Source organism: Molossus molossus, unplaced genomic scaffold (assembly GCF_014108415.1).
Source record: "Molossus molossus isolate mMolMol1 unplaced genomic scaffold, mMolMol1.p scaffold_m16_p_22, whole genome shotgun sequence".
Classification (NCBI taxonomy): Eukaryota; Metazoa; Chordata; class Mammalia; order Chiroptera; family Molossidae; genus Molossus; species Molossus molossus.
The window spans coordinates 36,425,709-36,445,136 of record NW_023425358.1 but is presented as its reverse complement, the minus strand read 5'-3'; the positions used below and the strand labels follow the sequence as shown (position 1 = coordinate 36,445,136).

Genomic DNA, 19,428 nt, shown 5'->3' with positions numbered 1-19,428 from the left:
TCGAGCCCTGGCCAGTTTGGCTCAGCGGTTAGAGCGTCGGCCTGCGGTCCAGAGAGACCCGGGTTCGGTTCCTGCTAAGGGCACGTACTTCGGTTGCAGTTTGTCCCCGGCCCTGGCTGGTCGTGCGGGTGGCAGCCACTCAATGTGTCCCTTCACGTCGATGTTTCTCTCTCTCTCTCCCTTCCTCTCTCCCCCTCCCACTCTATCTGGACAAAAGATGGAAAAATATCCTCGGGTGAGGATTAAAAAAAAAAAATCCTCGAGTAGGCTTAAAACAACAAACAAAAGATTAAATGAAATAAAAGGCAGGTCCTTGGTGGCGGCTGCCACCTGTGCTGTGATCATTGCCTCGGGATCGCGGCCCGGGCGGGGGCGCGGAAGGCGCTGCGGACCCCGTTCTGGAAGCAGCCGAGACCCTTTCCCAGGCCGTCCACGCCCGTGCTGCAGACACGGCTCCGCACGCGCAGCGCAGACCTCGGCGCTCAGAGCTCGGGCCCGGCCTCCGCCTCGCAAGGTCATTTCCTCTCAGCCCCTCCCCGTCCTTCGGGCCTGTGCCACCTCATCTCGGCGCATCCCCCACAGGGACCTCAAAAGTTTATTTATTTAAAATATGTTTTTATTGGTTTTTTAGGAGAGAGAGATAGAAACACTGATGTGAGAAACATCGATCGGCCGCCTCCTGCGCACCCCTCCTGGGGATCGAGCCCCCAACCTGGGCATGTGCCCTGACCGGGAATTGAACCGGGACCTCTCAGTCCATGGGACAGTGCTCCATCCACTGAGCCATGGTGGCCGCACGCGAGGGAATTTAAAGATGCTTTCGTAAATTTTTTCTATCGTGTGTAATAAACATATATACAGAGAGGTGCCCAGCAGTTTGAGATTCCGAAATGTGAGCTCAGCCCTGTAACCAGCCTCTTGTCTGACAGAACGGGAGCAGGCCTGGGCGGCCCGTGTCCCCCGTCACTGGCCTCCCCCGCCCTTTATCGCAGTGGTCCAGTCCTGTTGCTGTGGGGGCAAGCGTCCTCTTCACTGCTGTGTAGTATTCCTTCCTGGGAACCTCTTGATTCCCTCACCTCTCACTCTTCATGGGAACCTCAGTTTTTGGGTTTGTTCTTTCACACGATCTTAGTGCTGCCGGGAGCATTCTTGCGTATGTTTGGTGCACTTATTTCTGTGGCATTTTATCTGGAGATAAGAATACTCACATATCTCCCTCTGCGGGTCTTGAACATCTCCTGGACGCAGGGAGCTCTGTCCCCTCAAACTTCCGTGCTGTGTAAGGGCCCCAGCGCCCCTTAATCGTGTTCCGTGATGATCCTGGGCAATTAGATAGAATTAGATGTGCCATAAAGGTATAAATTAATTAGCACTTATCAGCTGGGCATGTTTCTCTCACGCCCAAATAAAATGGAAACACACTCATGCTATTGAAAGTCACGTGGACTTACTGTCGAGTCTGGACAGATGATGGCAGGTTGGTCCCGCCCACTTCCCTCTCCCGCTGGCCTTGGGGTCATGGCCAAGGTGCCTGGTTGAGATTCGCCACCTTCAAGGGCCTGGCCTGGCCACTGCCTCCCTTCCTGAAGGCCCCAGAGTTTCGTTCGCCACCTGTGGAAGTGGGTGGAAGTGGGGTTCGTGTGTTGGCTCTGATGGTCTCCTTTCACGGTGCCGTGGGAGGATGGGAGGCGGGGTTGTCCAGACTGTGGGACATTGTCTCTCGGGTGCTCGAGGTGATGTCAGAGGTGCAGGAGGGGCTGTGAGTAACACTGGCACAGCCCCGGAGGCCTGTCTCCCGTTCTCCTGTGTCTCTGCTCACCTCCAGAGGGCGTCTCTGTCGGTGCCGCGAGGGCTTCCGTGCCTTCCAGCGCTGCCTGCCTCTCCTCAGGACAGAGAGAGGGTCTCGGGTCAGAGCCTCGTGCTGGAGCAACGTCTGGCCGGCATGGACGGCGCCGATTGGCTTCTGCTGTGTCTGTTCCTCTGTCCATTCCCAGCGGCGCAAGGCTGGCCAGCTACGGCTCAGATATAAGCCCCTCCCTTTGAAACAGAGCTGGTACCAGCCCCGGCCGGACTGGCTCAGCATTCACAGCGTCGGCCAGAGGGCCAAAAGGGTCTTGGGTTCGATTCCTGGTCAAGGACACGTACCTGGGAGGCAGCCAGTCGATGAGAGAGCAATCTCTCTCTCTCTCTCTCCCCCTCCTGCTTTCTCCTCTCTGTGAAACGCGATGGAAAAAACCCTCGGGTGAGGATTAAAAAATAGATAGATGTAGCTACTTACGTTAGGGCAGTTGGCTCGAGGAAGCCCATTGGGTAATGGTGCTGTGGGGGATCTGGCCGTGTCCAGACGGAAGGGGAGCCGGGATGAGGGATCACTGTTGGGAAGTGGAAGGGCTCCGGGAAAATGAAGGCAGACACCACAAAGTGCCGGGCTCCGCCGAGGATCGCAGCAGCAATGCAGACATCGAGGCGGCCGGACGCGCGCAGGATGCTGGCCCGGCTGCACACGAGCCAGTTTCTGGGAACGAGGCCTCATGAGCTGAGCTCGTCTCTTCTTGAAAACGTCCTTCTCGCCCTGGCCGGTTTGGCTCAGCGGTTGGAGCGTCCGCCTGCGGTCCGGAGAGACCCGGGTTCGGTTCCCGCTAAGGGCATGTACCTCGGTTGCAGTTTGTCCCCGGCCCTGGTTGGTCGTGCGGGTGGCAGCCACTCGATGTGTCCCTTTCACATCGATGTTTCCCTCTCTCTCTCTTCCTCTCTCTCCCTCCCACTCTGTCTGTACAAAAAATGGAAAAATGTCCTCAGGTGAGGATAAAAAAAAAAAAAAAAAAACAAACAAAAAAAAAAAACGTCCTTCTCTCTCCTTATTGAGGCGACGTTCACAGAACATAAAACGAACCGTGTGAACACGCCCAGTCCCCTCGCACGTTCACGACCGCCTGCGGCCACCTCCGCCTGGTTTCGGAACGTGCTCAACGCCCCGGAGGAGACCTGTCCCGGAGCGGTCGGCCCTCCCCGCTGCCGCCCCCGGCCAGCTGCAGTCTGCTGCCGGGCGGTTCCCGCAGGCTGTCCGCCCCCCTGGCCGGCTGCTGGAGAGGTCCGGCCTCGCATGTCTGGGTGTGAGTTTCTCACACCGGCCGAGTCGGTGTCCACCCTGCAGACCAGCCTCTGGGCGAGAGCGGAGCAGGTGTGTCCCCCCGCCCTGGGTTCTAGGGAGGCCCGGCCACAGGGCGCACGTCTGAGCCTGCCTGACCGCGGCTGCGTCACCTGCAGAAGACCTGCCGGGCTGCTTGGCTTGGCGATCGAGTTGCTCCACCCCCAAGCCCGAGGTCAAACCTGGCCTCCCTCACCTCTGTGTCCTCAGCTCCCAGTCCCCTTTGCACCCCTGCCCTGGCGTCTGCCCCTCCTCCTCCTGTCTGTGCCGTGACCTCTGACCTCTGGCCTGGGCCTGGCCTCCTGCAGCCATCCCCCCCCCACATCGCCCCTGCCTGGAATCAGTAGCCCCGCAGCCCTCGGGTTACCACTCCCACAGCACGGGGCTTGTCCGCTGCCCGTTCAGTGCCCAGGGCCGCTGGGGCGCCGTTCAGACGAATGAAGGCATGCTGTCTGTCTGGTTATTGTTGTCTGCATCCTGTCATCGTCCCGGGCCCTCTGCAGGTGACGTCTGTGTCATTGTCCCTGCATGGAGCCTGTGGCCGTGCCAACGCGCCCCCTCGTCTGACGCCGCTCTCTGCCCTCTGCCTTCCAGACGCACCCTTGTTTCTCTCCCACCCCCACTTCTACAACGCCGACCCCGTCTTGGCTGAGGCAGTGTTCGGCCTGCACCCCAACGAGAAGGACCACTCCCTATTCCTGGACATCCACCCGGTGAGACCCCGCCGGTCAGCCTGTGGGGGGTTCCACCTGCTGCACAGACGGCCCCCGCTTCCCCCAGGCACCTAGCTGTTGGGGCGGGGAGGGTGGGGGGAAGCCTGGCTTTCTTTGGCTCTGATAGCTTCTGGAATGTCACACCGTCCGTCCAGGTCCCTCCTTTGCTCTGACTCCATAGTTCAAGAACTTTATGATCTCCCTGTAAGAAAATCATGCCCGTAAAAGGGCCATAAGACAGTAAATTAATTAGGAGTTATCAGCCTGTCAATTAGCTGGAGGCAGCCATCTGGTTACGCCAGCATACCTTTGAGATCCTGGAGTTATCTTGCAGATAAACTGGCTTCGGGGGATTCCAGCAGACTCGAGGCCTCGAGGCCTGTCTGTTCTCACATCACCCCCCACCCGCCCTCTGCGGAGAAACAGGCAGTTAAGTTTAGGAGGCCGGAGACACCCACAGCTGGTTTGTGCTCACAGCTGGCCCCTCTCACTGTGGGTCAGCGTGGCCAGGGGGCCAGGAGAGGAGGCAGCCTTCCATTTTCCCCTGTTTGGCTGTGCCCTGGGTGTGGGGAGGGGTCAGAGCTGTGCCCTGGGTGTGGGGAGGGGTCAGAGCTGTGCCCTGGGTGTGGGGAGGGGTCAGAGCAGTGCCCTGGGTGTGGGGAGGGGTCAGAGCAGTGCCCTGGGTGTGGGGAGGGGTCAGAGCAGTGCTCTGGGTGTGGGGAGGGGTCAGAGCAGTGCCCTGGGTGTGGGGAGGGGTCAGAGTTGTGCCCTGGGTGTGGGGAGGGGTCAGAGCTGTGCCCTGGGTGTGGGGAGGGGTCAGAGCTGCGCCCTGGGTGTGGGGAGGGGTCAGAGCTGCGCCCTGGGTGGGGGGAGGGGTCAGAGCCGAGGCTGTGCCCTGGGTGTGGGGAGGGGTCAGAGCTGCGCCCTGGGTGTGGGGAGGGGTCAGAGCTGCGCCCTGGGTGTGGGGAGGGGTCAGAGCTGCGCCCTGGGTGTGGGGAGGGGTCAGAGCTGCGCCCTGGGTGTGGGGAGGGGTCAGAGCTGTGCCCTGGGTGTGGGGAGGGGTCAGAACCGAGGCTGTGCCCTGGGTGCAATCCACACAAAAAAACTGTCTCATTTAAGAAAAATAGATTCTGCACAGAGGAAGCTTTCTGTCACTACCTTAAACTGGGAATTTTACCCCCCCTGAGAACTAGCCACAACGATAAACAAGTAAACATGGCAGCCGAGAGGAGACGGCTGAACCCGCAAACCCAAATCCGCTGTATTGAATTCGGAGGGTGGAGGGAGGGGTGGTGACTGTGGCTAGAAAGGTCTCTGCAGTTGGGAAGCTTCACGGTCAGAGGACAGAGCCCAGGACAAGGGCGTTTCCATCCACGGAGGCTCTCCGGAGGGCCCTCGAGGCCTTTGGGAAGCATGTGTTCACCTGTCAGGGTTTAGAGTGAGCTAGGAGACCCGGGAGCAGGCACTGAGCTGGGACACCCCCCGAGCGTGGGGGTGTTTTGCTGGTGTGCTGGGCTCCGGGAAGGCTCCCTGTGCCGGGCTCCAGGAAGGCTCCCTGTGCCGGGCTCCAGGAGGGCTCCCTGTGCCGGGCTCCAGGAGGGCTCCCTGTGCCGGGCTCCAGGAGGGCTCCCTGTGCCGGGCTCCAGGAGGGCTCCCTGTGCCGGGCTCCAGGAAGGCTCCCTGTGCCGGGCTCCAGGAGGGCTCCCTGTGCCGGGCTCCAGGAGGGCTCCCTGTGCCGGGCTCCAGGAAGGCTCCCTGTGCTGGTTGCCGGGCTCCAGGAAGGCTCCCTGTGCTGGTTGCCGTGCTGCAGGAAGGCTCCCTGTGCCGGGCTCCAGGAAGGCTCCCTGTGCTGGTTGCCGGGCTCCGGGAAGGCTCCCTGTGCTGGTTGCCGGGCTGCAGGAAGGCTCCCTGTGCTGGTGTGCCGGGCTCCAGGAAGGCTCCCTGTGCTGGTTGCCGGGCTCCAGGAAGGCTCCCTGTGCTGGTTGCCGGGCTGCAGGAAGGCTCCCTGTGCCGGGCTCCAGGAGGGCTCCCTGTGCCGGGCTCCAGGAAGGCTCCCTGTGCTGGTTGCCGGGCTCCGGGAAGGCTCCCTGTGCTGGTTGCCGGGCTCCGGGAAGGCTCCCTGTGCTGGTTGCCGGGCTCCAGGAAGGCTCCCTCTGCTGGTTGCCGGGCTCCAGGAAGGCTCCCTGTGCCGGGCTCACTGTTGTCCCCACAGGTCACGGGAATCCCCATGAACTGCTCCGTGAAGCTGCAGCTGAGCCTCTACATCAAGGCCGTGAAGGGCATCGGGTGAGTGAGCTCAGAGACGGGGCCGGGGTCTGGGGGGCTTCCCCCCTGGGTGTGGGCTCAGAGACGGGGCCGGGGACTGGGGGGCTTCTCTCCTGGGTGTGGGCTCAGAGACAGGGCCAGGGTCTGGGGGGCTTCCCCCCTGGGTGTGGGCTCAGAGACGGGGCCGGGGACTGGGGGCTTCTCTCCTGGGTGTGGGCTCAGAGACGGGGCCGGGGTCTGGGGGGCTTCCCTCCTGGGTGTGGGCTCAGAGACGGGGCCGGGGTCTGGGGGGCTTCCCTCCTGGGTGTGGGCTCAGAGACGGGGCCGGGGTCTGGGGGGCTTCCCTCCTGGGTGTGGGCTCAGAGACGGGGCCGGGGTCTGGGGGGGCTTCCCTCCTGGGTGTGAGCTCAGAGACGGGGCCGGGGACTGGGGGGCTTCCCTCCTGGGTGTGGGCTCAGAGACGGGGCCGGGTCTGGGGGGCTTCCCTCCTGGGTGTGGGCTCAGAGACAGGGCCGGGGTCTGGGGGCTTCCCTCCTGGTGTGGGCTCGAGACAGGGCCGGGTCTGGTGGGGCTTCCCCCCTGGGTTGGGCTCAGAGAAGGGGCCGGGGTACTGGGGGGCTTCCCTCCTGGGTGTGGGCTCAGAGACAGGGCCGGGGCCTGGGGGGCTTCCCCCCTGGGTGTGGGCTCAGAGACGGGGCCGGGGTCTGGGGGGCTTCCCTCCTGGGTGTGAGCTCAGAGACAGGGCCGGGGTCTGGGGGGCTTCCCTCCTGGGTGTGAGCTCAGAGACGGGGCCGGGGACTGGGGGGCTTCCCTCCTGGGTGTGGGCTCAGAGACGGGGCCGGGGTCTGGGGGGCTGCCCCCTGGGTGTGAGCTCAGAGACGGGGCCGGGGTCTGGGGGGCTTCCCTCCTGGGTGTGGGCTCAGAGACGGGGCCGGGGTCTGGGGGGGTTTCCCTCCTGGGTGTGGGCTCAGAGACGGGGCCGGGGACTGGGGGGCTTCCCTCCTGGGTGTGGGCTCAGAGACGGGGCCGGGGTCTGGGGGGCTTCCCTCCTGGGTGTGAGCTCAGAGACAGGGCCGGGGTCTGGGGGCTGCCCCCCCGGGTGTGGGCTCTGGTCCCTGCCATCACTCCTCCATCAGGAGGTCCCTCCTGCATCCTGACATCTCTGCTTCAGAATCCCCTCGTCCTCCCAACCTTTGTCCCCAGTTTCGGCAGAATGTGGGGCTCAGCTGCCTGCTGTAGCAGAGGGCCCCGCGGAATCCCTGGCGAAGGTGGGCGTCCCACAGTGGGGGCTCACTGGCCGGCACTCTGCTCAGCTCCTTTTGTGGGCGGGCTGCTTTATGCACTGATTTTGTTGAAAAAAAATTTTTTCTTTATCCTCACCCAAGGACATTTTTGCATTTATCTTCAGATAGAGCGGGAGGGAGAGAGGGGGGAAGAGAGAGAGAGAAACATCGATGTGAGAGAGACACATCAACTGGTTGCCACCCACACGACCCCAACCGGGGCCGGGGACAAACTGCAACCAAGGTACGTGCCCCTACTGGAAACCGAACCCAGGCCTCTCTGGTCTGCGGGCCGACGCTCTAACTGCTGAGCCACATCAGCCAGGGCAAAAAAAAAAAAAATTTAATAACTGCTTTATCAAGCAGTTCACATACTATATTATTAATTCGCATACTATAAAACCCGCCCTTTGCCCTGGTCAGCAAACTCAATGGTTACAGCGTCGACCTACAGACCGAAGGATTGAGGGTTTGATTGCCAGGCAAGAGCATGTACCTGGGTTGCAGGTTCGATTCCTGGCCCTGGTCAGGGTTGTGCGGGAGACAGCCAATTGGTGTGTCTCTCACATCACATCGATGTTTCTCTCTCTCTCTCTCTCTCTCTCCTTCTTCCCTTTCACTCTCTCTAAAATCAATAGAAAAAAATATCCTCGGGTGAGGATTAAAAAACAAAACAAAAAAATACCTACCCTTTAAAAATGTATAATTCAGTGACTGTAGTACATGCAGAGTTGTGCGACCATCACCCCTACTTTAGGACATTCCCGTCAACCCCCAAAGGCACCCTGTCCCCATGAGCAGTCACTTCCCGTTTCCCACGTGTGCGGCAACCACCCATCTACTTCCTGTCTCTGTGGATTCGCCTGTTTTGGACATTTCTTGCAAATGGAATCACGCGCTATGTGGCCTCTGTGTATGGCTTCTCTCAGTGTCACGTTCTTGTTTTTTTTAGTTTTTTTCTTTATTGATTTTTAGAGAGAGAGAGAAACATCGATGAGAGAGAACATCGATTGGCCGCCTCCTGCATGCCCCCCACTGGGGATCGGCCCACAACCTGGGCATGTGCCCTGACCGGGAATCAGACCGGCGACCTCTTGGTGCATGGGTCAATGCTCAACCACTGAGCCACACCAGCCAGGCAAGTGTCATGTTCTCAAGGTTCATCCACATTGTAGCAGGTGCTTTGTTCCTGTTCATGGCCGAGTAATATTCCACTGTCAGGACCGACCATGTTTTATTGATTCTTTGGATTGTTTCTAGTTTTCGGCCACTGTGAACAGCTGCTACGACAGTTCATGTCTAAGTTTCCCTGGACTCTGGTTCTCCTTTCTCTGGGTCGACACCTAGGCGCAGACTTGCTGAGTCAGATGGTAACTCGGTGTTGACGGTTTGAGGAACTGCCAGGCTGTTTCCCACAGCGGCTGCGTTCCCGCCAGCTGTGCGGAGGCTCCGGCTTCCCGTGCTCGCCGGCTCTTGCTCTGTAACGCGATGTTTTGACCACACCGAGTGCGGGAGCACACCAGTGCATCTCATGTCAACGTCGGTACTTGTCAGCATATTTGAAATAGTTTCATTGGAAAGCCATCTCGTAGAGAGATTCCCGGCTGCAGGATGGTGGTCTGTGCGGCCTGGGAGCACTCCTGTGGGCAGTGGGGAATGGCAGGGCCATGCTGGCCTCTGGCTGCTCTCCCCTGGCACAGGCTCCTTCAGGAGGGCGTGTGGGCTGTGGAAGACACTGTGCCATCGGCACCGGTCTGGTAGCCTGACCGTGCCTGTGTGGGCGCGTGGCAGGGCAGAGGCCAGGCTGGGTGGGCTGGGGCCACGGGCAAGGGAAGGGGCTCAGTGTAGTCTCAGCGTTTAAAAAAATCTGGATTTTGTCCTGGCCGGTTTGGCTCAGTGGTTGGAGCGGTGGTCCTTGGACCAGAGTCACGGGTTCGACTCCTCGTCAAGGGCAGCAACCTCGATTCCCGGTCCTGGTCAGAGTTGTGCAAGAGGCAACCAATCTGTGTCTTTCTCACCTCAGTGTTTCTCTCTCTCTCCCTCTCCCTCCCTGTCTCCCATTCTGTCTAAAAATCAATGGAAAAATATCCTTGGGGGAGGATTAAAAAAAAAAAAATCTGGAATTTAACATGAGCTCCTTGCATTTTCACCTGTCGGGAGTGAATTCACATTCTTGACAGACACTGCCCAAGCCAGCAGAACACTGGGGTGGGGGCTGGGTTCTGCCTGTTGGGGGTCTCAGGCTGTGACCCTGACCTTCCTGAGCATCTGTGTCCCCGTCTGTGCAGGGTGGGGGCGCGCACAGCAGCCTGATGTCCCACCAGCTGGAGCCCTGGCCTCAAGGCGGCCGGTCCCGGTCGCAGGGCTTGTCGCCACCTGGAGGCGGAGGAGGGATGGTCAGGAACCTGCTCTCGGCTCACGGGATCTGTCTTGTGATGAACGCTGTTCGCACTGAACGCACGTCAGTTGTTACAGACGCAGGGTCGAAAGAGGCCAAAGCCTGTTTCCAGTGTTGTTTCCGCGTCTCTGCCCTGTGGGCGATGCTGTGTGAATTCATCACGCCTCACACAGCTCTGCCCGGCACAAACCACACTCTTGTCAGCCGGTGCTGTGCCCGAATGAGGCCGGGCCCCTCTACAGGGACGGCTGGGTGTCAGCTAGGTCGTGGGCAGCCCTGCCGCTTAGATGGGAGGTGTTGTTGTCAAATGTTTTTATTGATTTGAGAGAGAGAGGAGGAGAGCGGGAGAGAGACAGAAACTGATTGGCCGCCTCCTGCACGCCCCCTACTGGGGATGGAGCCGAAACCCGGGCCTGTGCCCTGACCCTTTTGGTGCATGGGCGACGCCCACCACTGAGCCACCCGGTCCGGGCGGATGAGTTTTGACGGGAAAAGGTCTTGTCTGATGGTCAGATTGCTCCTGCCCGGAAAGGTCCGTCTCTCGAGCCTGCCCCAATGGCGTCGCTGCTCAAAGCCCTCCTGCCCCTGGAGCTCACAACCGAATGTCCGGCCCGGCCCCACGGCAGACCCCCTGGCGAAACCCCTCACTCTTTGTCTCCCTTTCCAGGCAAACCAGGAATATCCAGCCTGTGGTCTTGCCGCTGGTGTGGTTTGAGGAGGTAAGGCCACCTCGCTGTCCCTGCACGGGGCTCCGTGGCACCGAAGTGGGGGGCCTGTGTGGGCCTTTGACGCAGGGGCTGTTGGTGGGGGGTGGGGGGGCTGGGCCCGGGGAATGGACTGTGCGTCCGAGAACCATCCACGGGGAACTTCCCACTCTGCAGGCACCTGGGCAAAGGCAGAAGCTCCGGGAAACGACAGCCCCAGCCCAGGTCCCCGTTATCTGAATGCGCATGACCTCTTCTGAGGCGAGGGAGCTGGTTTCGGGGTGTTGGCGTTTCCTGTGCACTTCCTTCCCTCCGGCTTGTCGGGGCTTCTCCTGGCCTCGATCCTCTTAGACCGGGGAGAGCTGAGGGCTGAGCAGGAGCCTCCGAGGGCCGGGTTCACGGCAGGCTGACGTGGGCTTCTGGGGGGCAGAGCCCCTCCCACGCCGCCACGCAGGGTGGGCCAGGCTCCTTCCGCCCTGTGGACCCTCAGGGTCCATCCCAGTTCAGTGGGTGGGGGACATGATGGGGAGAATCTGGGGGAGGCTGTCACCAGCCAGGTGTGGACATTGTAACATTTCTGTGCCCATGTCCCATTGGCCAGGATGCCTTCACATGGCCCTGCCAGCTGCAAGGGAGTCTGGGAAATGTAGTGTCTTCGTGTGGCCCTGGAGGAGATGGAGGCCACCAGCAGGCTTGAGTGGGGAAGGGGTGCGGGGACAGGGCTGCGGCGTGGGGTGGCATCTGTGTTTGTCCTTCTCCCTCCGCAGAGAGGGGCCATGGAGGGCGAGACCCTCCAGAAGTTCTACACACAGCTGGTGCTGATGCCCAAGTTGCTGCACTACGCCCAGTACGTGCTCCTCGCCCTGGGCTGCCTCCTGCTGCTCGTCCCCGTTGTCTACCAGATCCGGACCCAAGTAAGTGGGGGCCTCTCACTGCTCGCCTGCTGGGGGAACGGGGCTGCATGGGACCCCCCACCCCCACCCCGTCCTTTCCTGCTGTGCCTGTCCGAGCTCTGTGCGGGGGCGGGGAAGCTGTCCCTGCATCCCTGCACCCTGCATGCTCCTCTGCCTGCTCGGGGAGGCCTGGGGACCCTCCCCTGGAGGGGCTGCGGTGGTTTTGTGATGAGACCTGGTGCTTAAATGCCTTGTTCGTCGGCAGCGCCTGCTGGGTGCTTGGCCCTGTCGGGTGACGGGCACAGCAATGAACAAGGCAGACGGGGTGGGGTGCAGGTGAGACAGGCAAATACACACGAGGTCAGTGCCCTGGTGAGAAGGACAGGCTAGAGCAGGGCTGCCCGTAGAGACACGGCCCCAGCCACGTGTGTGCTTTTAGATTCGAGTTTTCTAATGGCCACGTCAACTACAAACATTAACTTTAATCACGTATCGTATGTAACCGGAATACATCCAAAATATGACCATTTCAACACGTAATCCATATAAAAATATCAATATTAATGCTTTGCATTAGCTTTTTCACGTTAGGTCCTTGAAGCCCAGTGTGTGTCTTACTCTTCCAGCGGGTCTGCCCGCTGCATGTCTGGCTACTGGCCTGGACGGCACAGAGTCCAGGGAGGCTGGGGACAGCTATAGCGAGTGTCAGGAAAGGCTTCTTATCTGAGGTAGGATTTAAGCTCAGATGTGAATGCTAAGGAGGCACAGGAAGAATTCCCCTCGGGAAGGAACAGCCCGTGCAAAGGCCCCGAGGCCGCGATGCACTGGGCACAGAGCCACAGGATGAATTCCCCTCAGGAAGGAACAGCCCGTGCAAAGGCCCCGAGGCCACGATGCACTGGGCACAGAGCCACAAGATGAATTCCCCTCGGGAAGGAACAGCCCGTGCAAAGGCCCCGAGGCCGCGATGCACTGGGCACAGAGCCACAAGATGAATTCCCCTCAGGAAGGAACAGCCCCTGCAAAGGCCCCGAGGCCACGATGCACTGGGCACAGAGCCACAGGATGAATTCCGCTCGGGAAGGAACAGCCCGTGCAAAGGCCCCGAGGCCGCGATGCACTGGGCACAGAGCCACAAGATGAATTCCCCTCAGGAAGGAACAGCCCGTGCAAAGGCCCCGAGGCCACGATGCACTGGGCACAGAGCCACAGGATGAATTCCGCTCGGGAAGGAACAGCCCGTGCAAAGGCCCCGAGGCCGCGATGCACTGGGCACAGAGCCACAAGATGAATTCCCCTCAGGAAGGAACAGCCCGTGCAAAGGCCCCGAGGCCACGATGCACTGGGCACAGAGCCACAGGATGAATTCCCCTCGGGAAGGAACAGCCCGTGCAAAGGCCCCGAGGCCACGATGCACTGGGCACAGAGCCACAGGATGAATTCCCCTCAGGAAGGAACAGCCCGTGCAAAGGCCCCGAGGCCACGATGCACTGGGCACAGAGCCACAGGATGAATTCCGCTCGGGAAGGAACAGCCCGTGCAAAGGCCCCGAGGCCACGATGCACTGGGCACAGAGCCACAGGATGAATTCCCCTCAGGAAGGAACAGCCCGTGCAAAGGCCCCGAGGCCGCGATGCACTGGGCACAGAGCCACAGGATGAATTCCCCTCAGGAAGGAACAGTCCGTGCAAAGGCCCCGAGGCCACGATGCACTGGGCACAGAGCCACAGGATGAATTCCCCTCAGGAAGGAACAGCCCGTGCAAAGGCCCCGAGGCCGCGATGCACTGGGCACAGAGCCACAGGATGAATTCCCCTCGGGAAGGAACAGCCCGTGCAAAGGCCCCGAGGCCACGATGCACTGGGCACAGAGCCACAGGATGAATTCCCCTCGGGAAGGAACAGCCCGTGCAAAGGCCCCGAGGCCACGATGCACTGGGCACAGAGCCACAGGATGAATTCCCCTCAGGAAGGAACAGCCCGTGCAAAGGCCCCGAGGCCGTGATGCACTGGGCACAGAGCCACAGGATGAATTCCCCTCGGGAAGGAACAGCCTGTGCAAAGGCCCCGAGGCCGCGATGCACTGGGCACAGAGCCACAGGATGAATTCCCCTCGGGAACGAACAGCCAGTGCAAAGGCCCCGAGGCACCGGGGGGGTGAGGCTTCGGAGGGGACGCCACAGAGCCAGGAGCTGGAAGGGAGTGAGGTGATGTCTGACAGGGGCAGGGGCAGGTCACACTGGGCCCTGCAGCACAGGGTGAGCCGCTTGGAACCGATTCCTGGGTGACAGGAAGCTATTGGAGGCTTTTCAGGAGAGGAGTGGCTGAGTCAGCTGCTGTGTGGGGACGAGGCCCTCCGTGGGAGGGGCAGAAGCAGGGGGCTAGTGAGGAGACCCAGGTGAGCAAGGTGGTGGCTCAGACCAGAGTGGGCACACTGGCTATTTTTGGAAGGAGGCGTAGTCAGAGAGGGCTCTAAAGGCAGGAAGACGGGGGACAAGATACACTCCTTGACTTGAGCCCTTCATTCATTCACTCATCCATTCATTCAATACCCCATTATCCCATTCATTCTGTCATTCACCTGCCCATTCTTCTATTATCCCATTGATTCTGTCATTCTCTCACCCATTCATACATTCATTCATCCATTCACTCACCCATTCATTCATTCCTCACCCATGGCATTGACACCCCTCTGGTGAGCAGCTGTGCTCCAGGCACCATGCACAATTTGGGGGAGACCAGGGAGCAAATCAGACTGGAAGCAGTTCCTGAGGTCACATGGCCACAGCCTGTGATCCGGGGCTCCGGGGCAGTGCGGCTGGGGGAGCAGCTGTGCGGTGGGGAAGGGACATGCAGGGAGTGTCTGAGAAACCACCGGGGATCCATGAACCACCCTGTCCTGGGCCCCAGGCCGAGGCCTTGGTCGGGGTGCTGCCCTGGGCCTCGCAGTGTCTGCTTTCTGCCTCGGCTTGGGGGACGGCTTGGGGGACGGCTCTCTCCTTCCCGGGGGCTTGCTCGCCGGCGGGCTTGCAGCGGCCGCGGTAACCCTCCCCGCTCAGCTGGGCTTCCAGACCCTTAACCCACGCCCCTCCCGTGGGGAAAGGTTCACGCTGGAGCGAGCGAGGTGCCAGCTCTCGCCGCGTCACGGCCTCTGGTGTTTGAACCCCGATGAACATGAACGTTGGGTGTCACAAGACCGCGGGGGCCCTTGTGCTCTGTCACTGCCCCAGGACAGCCAGGCTGAGCGGGGCTGACACTCCAGGGAGCAGAAGGGAGTCCCTACGGTTTTCGATTAAATTCTGCTGGGAGGGCGGAAGGGACTAGAAGCCAGAGCTCCCGGCCTGGGCTGCTCCCTGGGCGGGTTTCCCCCAGTGAAGACACGGCACATGCGGGGGCTCCTCGGGGACCGGCTGGTGGGGGAGGCCAGGGCAGCCTGTCGCCCTGTCTCCTAATTGTCCGTCACACAGGGGCCAGGAGGAGAGTGAGGACACCATGGGAAGTGCTGGCTCGGGCCCCTTCCCTGCCTCCCCCTCCCCAGACTGTCAGGCCCCAACCCAATGAGAAGGCCGATGTTTTACTGTTCCCACCGAGGGGTGGGCTGGGGCCCTCCCCCAGGTGTCTGAGGCCACCTCCCCCAGGTGTCTGAGGCCAGTAACTGAACTGGATGCCTCGAGCTGGCTGGGCTGAGGTTGGGCCTCCATGTTTCTGTGTTTGTCCCGACTGATCAAAACAAAAGGGCCTCAGGGCTGAGCTCCCCGCACTTTAACGTCCTCCAGAGAAGCTTGTCTTCTCACAGTTCATTCTTTACAAGGAAAGTCTTGCAACAGGAAAACCCCTGTTTTGGGTCGATTTAAAATGCGCCCTGCTCGACCCGCGGACTCCTGGCCAGTCCACCCGCCCGATCGCTCCGTTTTCCAGTGGACGAACCTTTCGGCCTGGCCTGGCCCGCTGGCCAAGCGTGTTTCCTCACGATGCCGGTGTTTCCGCCCCTGGTGAAGGGCGGCGTGACTCCCCGAATCTCAGCCAACCCCAGTGATCCACGGGGTCGGACTTGAGCGTTCCACACCCCTCCGCTTCCGGGAAACGAAAGAACCCCTGAAGCCTTCTCTGCTCAGCTGCAACGTCAACTATAAATTAGCTTGGTTATCTTCTAGGAGAGATGCTATTTATTTTGGAGTAGTAATAAAAAGGGCTCAAAGGATAAGGAGGCCATGCAGGCCTATTCTGAATCCCTGATGACATCAGCTCCCAAAGGCGCTGTGCTGCAGGAGGCGAGACTGTAGGTGGGTACAGGTAAGGGTGCCTCCCCGCCCCCTCCCGTAGCGGGTAGAACTCGGGCGGCCTGAAACAGTGTGGATCTGACATCCCTCAGCCTGGACCCCACCCGGAGTGCGGACAGACAGACCGCCCGTGCGTCTGCTTTGCCACTCCCGTGCATGGCAGCTTCTTCCTTGCAGGACGCCCGGTGTCCGCGGGCTGGCGTGTTACTCGCAAGGTTGTGTTAGGAAAGGCTGTGGAGTTGGGGCAGCTGCCCTTCCAACCCCTGGTGCGAGAGCGCCCTCTAGGGACAGTTGCTGAAAATGCAGCTCCTGCACCTGCTGTAGAAACTGGCTGTGGAATCCGTGTTTAAGGGACCCCCACGGGGATCCTGGTGCAGATGGGTCTACATAAATCCAGGGTGACTGGGCCGCATCCCACTAGGTCTGAGGTCTTAGGAGAGCCGGTCCCGCCAGGGGAGGCAGGCAGAACTCCAGGCCCACTGTCCCACCGTCGGGTTGGGCCGAGCTGAGCTGCTCTAGGGTTGTACCTCTGATAATAGCTGTTATGTTGTGTTTATACACACACACATACATATATAATTTTCTCCCATACAGTTAAAAATTTTTAAATGTATTTATTGATCTTAGGAAGAGAGGGAAGGGGAGAGAGAGAGAGAGAGACAGAGAGCGAGCGAGCAATGTGCTTGCTGTTCCATCACCTCTGCATTCATTGGTTGACTCTTGCATGTGCCCTGACCGGGGATCGAAGCCGCAACCTCGGCCTATCGGGACAACGCTCTAACCCACTGAGCTACCCGGTCAGGGCTATTACTTTGGTTTCTGAAGAATGTGCTGCCCCCTCGAGCTGCTGGGCCACTTGGGTTTAAGTAGCTTCCTCAAGCCACAGGCCGGGTGAGGCAACAGCCCTGCCATTCGGCCCGTGGCCGCCTCCGGTCCCGACCCCAGCACTGGGGGGGAGTAAGAGAAAATGCAGGGATGCAGGCCCCCTGAGGAGGAGGAAGGGGTGGGGGAGGGAGGAAGGGTCAGCTGAGTCCCCAGCCAGGCTGGGGGGGGGGGGGGCTTCTCCTGAAATTTGGGAATAAGAGGGCAGGGCCCAATCAGGCCAGGAATAGGCGTTAAGGTGACTCCCGGTCCCCAGGCTTGGGGGCGGGGCATTCTCCCTGTCCTTCCTCCCAAGAATCTCTCAGGAATGCTTCCTCGCGTGCCCTTTGGCCGCATTGGCACTGCCTGCCCCTTCCAGCCAGCTCCCTTCGGCACAGATTTGCTTGGTATTCTGGGGGGGGGGTAGGGGGGTCGTCAGGCACAGGGAGGGGTCGCTAGCTGTAGCCCAGGTGGAGCTGCTGGTTGGGAGGTCAGAACCGCATGAAGCACCTCCCCGGACATGGCCAGGATGCCTGCCCCTCCCCCATAAAAACCGAACCGGGGTCTTTTCTTGCTCCGGCAACAGAACCCAATGCTCAAGCATGCAGGCAGCTTCCAGCCTGGGTCCTGGGGAGGCCACACCGGCACCGGGCACGGGGTGCCTGAGGCTGCCTCACTCGGGAAGGCAGGACAGGTGGCCTGGCACACGGCACGCAGACAAGCTGGGCGCCCTTCCGGAGGATGTCCCCTTCCTCCCTTCTCATCACTGTGTCTCCTGTGCCAGGCCCCACCCGGCACACCCAGGGGGAGGGGAACAGGAGGGGAGGGGCCCCTCCCCCCTCTGGCCCCAAGAGTATGTAGCATGTTTCCTGGAAAACTCTTTCCCCTTTTACTTCTGAGGGAGGTGTCTCGAGCTGTGGCTCTGGGCCCACACTGCTGAGGGTCTGGCCCCCCGGGGGTCCCGTGCTGCCTGTGTGGGGGGGTGAGCCCCGTGGAGCCCCAGGGTGAAGCCAGCCCGGGTGAGCTCGGGCATTCAGAGGAGCCTCTGCCTTCTCGGGAAGGTTTAGGGTTAGGGGGGAAGAGTAGCCCCAATTCTTATCTTTAACTTATTTTTGGAGAAAAAAATGTTTAAATGGAAAACTAGACAAATCACAGTACCCGTGAGCTCCCTCTCGCCCTGACTCAGCAGCTCGTTAACATTTTAACGCTGTTAGCACTACTAATGTTAACATTTTGTCTGCTTTCGCCTGGTCTCGGGGGTCACGGCCCGTGTCACTCTGCAGCTGGCTCCCAGCCCTGTCCGTGGCCGCTGTCTCGGCCGAGGGCCCCTTGCGGCTGCGCTTGGAACGCTTTCTGTCGACGAGCAGCAGGCTGTGTCCTGACTGAGTTAACAGGCTGCGTGTAAGCCTCGGGCCCTTGCTCTGCCTTCCCACGGCCCGGCAGGCCCTCTGCGCCTCAGTTTCCCCAGCTCTCAGATACAGTGAGGGCGGGGCGGGGCGGGGCGGGGTGTGTCTGGTGAGATGTGGACCTGCCAGGTCCCCCGAGCTTTTCAGACGGTGCTGCTGACGGGGAGGCCGTGGGCTTTCTGCACTGCCCGGGGTGTGGGCAGAGCCGGGGTGGGGTGGGCTGGGGCTGGGGCGTGAATCCAGCCCCCCCTTTCTCCACAGGGTCCCAGAGAGGCCAAGAGCCAGCCGAGCTCTGCCGCTCAGCCAGACCGGCTCCCCAGCCCCTGCACCCCACTTCTTCAGGACTCTCTCAGCGGACAGCCTGCCAGTCCCAAAGTCTGAGCCTCCAGTTGTCACACCCCAACACGTCCGCACCCCGGGTGCACGGGTGCGGCCGACACTCAGGGACAGGTGCTCTGAGGGACTCACGGAGGGGCCGCCAGCAGGACCTGCTCCGGAAGCTCTCCAGTGTCCACACGTGGGCCAGCCCTCAGCCCCTGGGCCACCCCTCCCAGCTCCCTCGCCTACAGCCTGGGGACACTGTGGCCCCGCTCGGTGTCCCCCCGCAGGACAAGCAGCCGCTGTCTGGGAACCCAGCCAGAGTGCGGGCTTCGCGCCAAAGCCAGGTGCACAGCCGGGGCTCAGGGCCCAGCCGGGGTCTCTGCACCCATCCGGGCCGGGGCACAGCCACACCAGCTCAGAACCAGCACGAGAGACGCCCCGTGCAGCTGCCCGGCTGTGTCCTCACCCCCCAGGACCGTGATCCTGAGGCTGGGTGTCTGGAGCCCCGTCCCTCCAGCGACACTGACATCATGCTGTATACTGAGCCGGCCACTCCCTGGCTGGGGTGGCGGAGGCTCTGCCCGAGCTGCCCCACGGGGGCCGCGTCTCTTAGGTGCCGGGCCAGGGGGAGACCCGTCCACCTGCGGCTTCTGGTCTCCGGGGCAAGCCTCTGTCTCTTTTCTACTAGAAGAAAAATGAGTTTTATCATCTTTTTAAAACAATTCACGATTGAAGTAATAAACCTTTTATTTTTTTTTTTTTTTTTTTTCCATTTTTTGTACAGATAGATTGGGAGGGAGAGAGAGAAAGGGAGAGAGAGAGAGAAACATCGATGTGAAGGGACACATCAAGTGGCTGCCACCCACACGACCAACCAGGGCCGGGGACAAACTGCAACCGAAGTACGTGCCCTTAGCGGGAACCGAACCCGGGTCTCTCCGGACCGCAGGCCGACGCTCTAACCGCTGAGCCAAACTGGCCAGGGCTGAAGTAATAAACCTTTTAAAAAAGCGAACACGTGAGTCTGTGAGTCCGTCGGCTGGCGGGGGTTGGGGACAGCCTCCTGGGACGTTCTGGCTGGCAGTCAGCAGCTCCTCTCTGGAAGCTGCCCGAGTCTCGGAGGTGGGCTGCTGACCGGCCTCTCTGCTGTTTCA

At 60.8% G+C, this 19,428-nt stretch overlaps 1 protein-coding gene across 5 annotated transcripts in view; it reads left to right on the top strand.

Moving 5' to 3' along the window:
• SCARB1 (scavenger receptor class B member 1) overlaps positions 1 to 18,950 on the top strand; it is a 62,444-nt gene extending 43,494 nt beyond the window's left edge. For 2 of the 5 annotated variants that reach the window (XM_036276582.1, XM_036276581.1), the window contains exons 8-13: positions 3,743 to 3,861; positions 6,074 to 6,147; positions 10,475 to 10,526; positions 11,279 to 11,425; positions 15,561 to 15,699; positions 18,215 to 18,313. In XM_036276582.1, the coding sequence (XP_036132475.1) occupies positions 3,743 to 3,861; positions 6,074 to 6,147; positions 10,475 to 10,526; positions 11,279 to 11,425; positions 15,561 to 15,689 (521 nt within the window). In that variant the 3' untranslated portion in view covers positions 15,690 to 15,699; positions 18,215 to 18,313. Of the gene's footprint in view, positions 1 to 3,742; positions 3,862 to 6,073; positions 6,148 to 10,474; positions 10,527 to 11,278; positions 11,426 to 15,560; positions 15,700 to 18,214 lie in introns of all 5 variants that reach the window. The other 3 variants (XM_036276578.1, XM_036276579.1, XM_036276580.1) reach the window with 3 other exon arrangements.
• Positions 18,951 to 19,428: the final 478 nt, after the last annotated feature.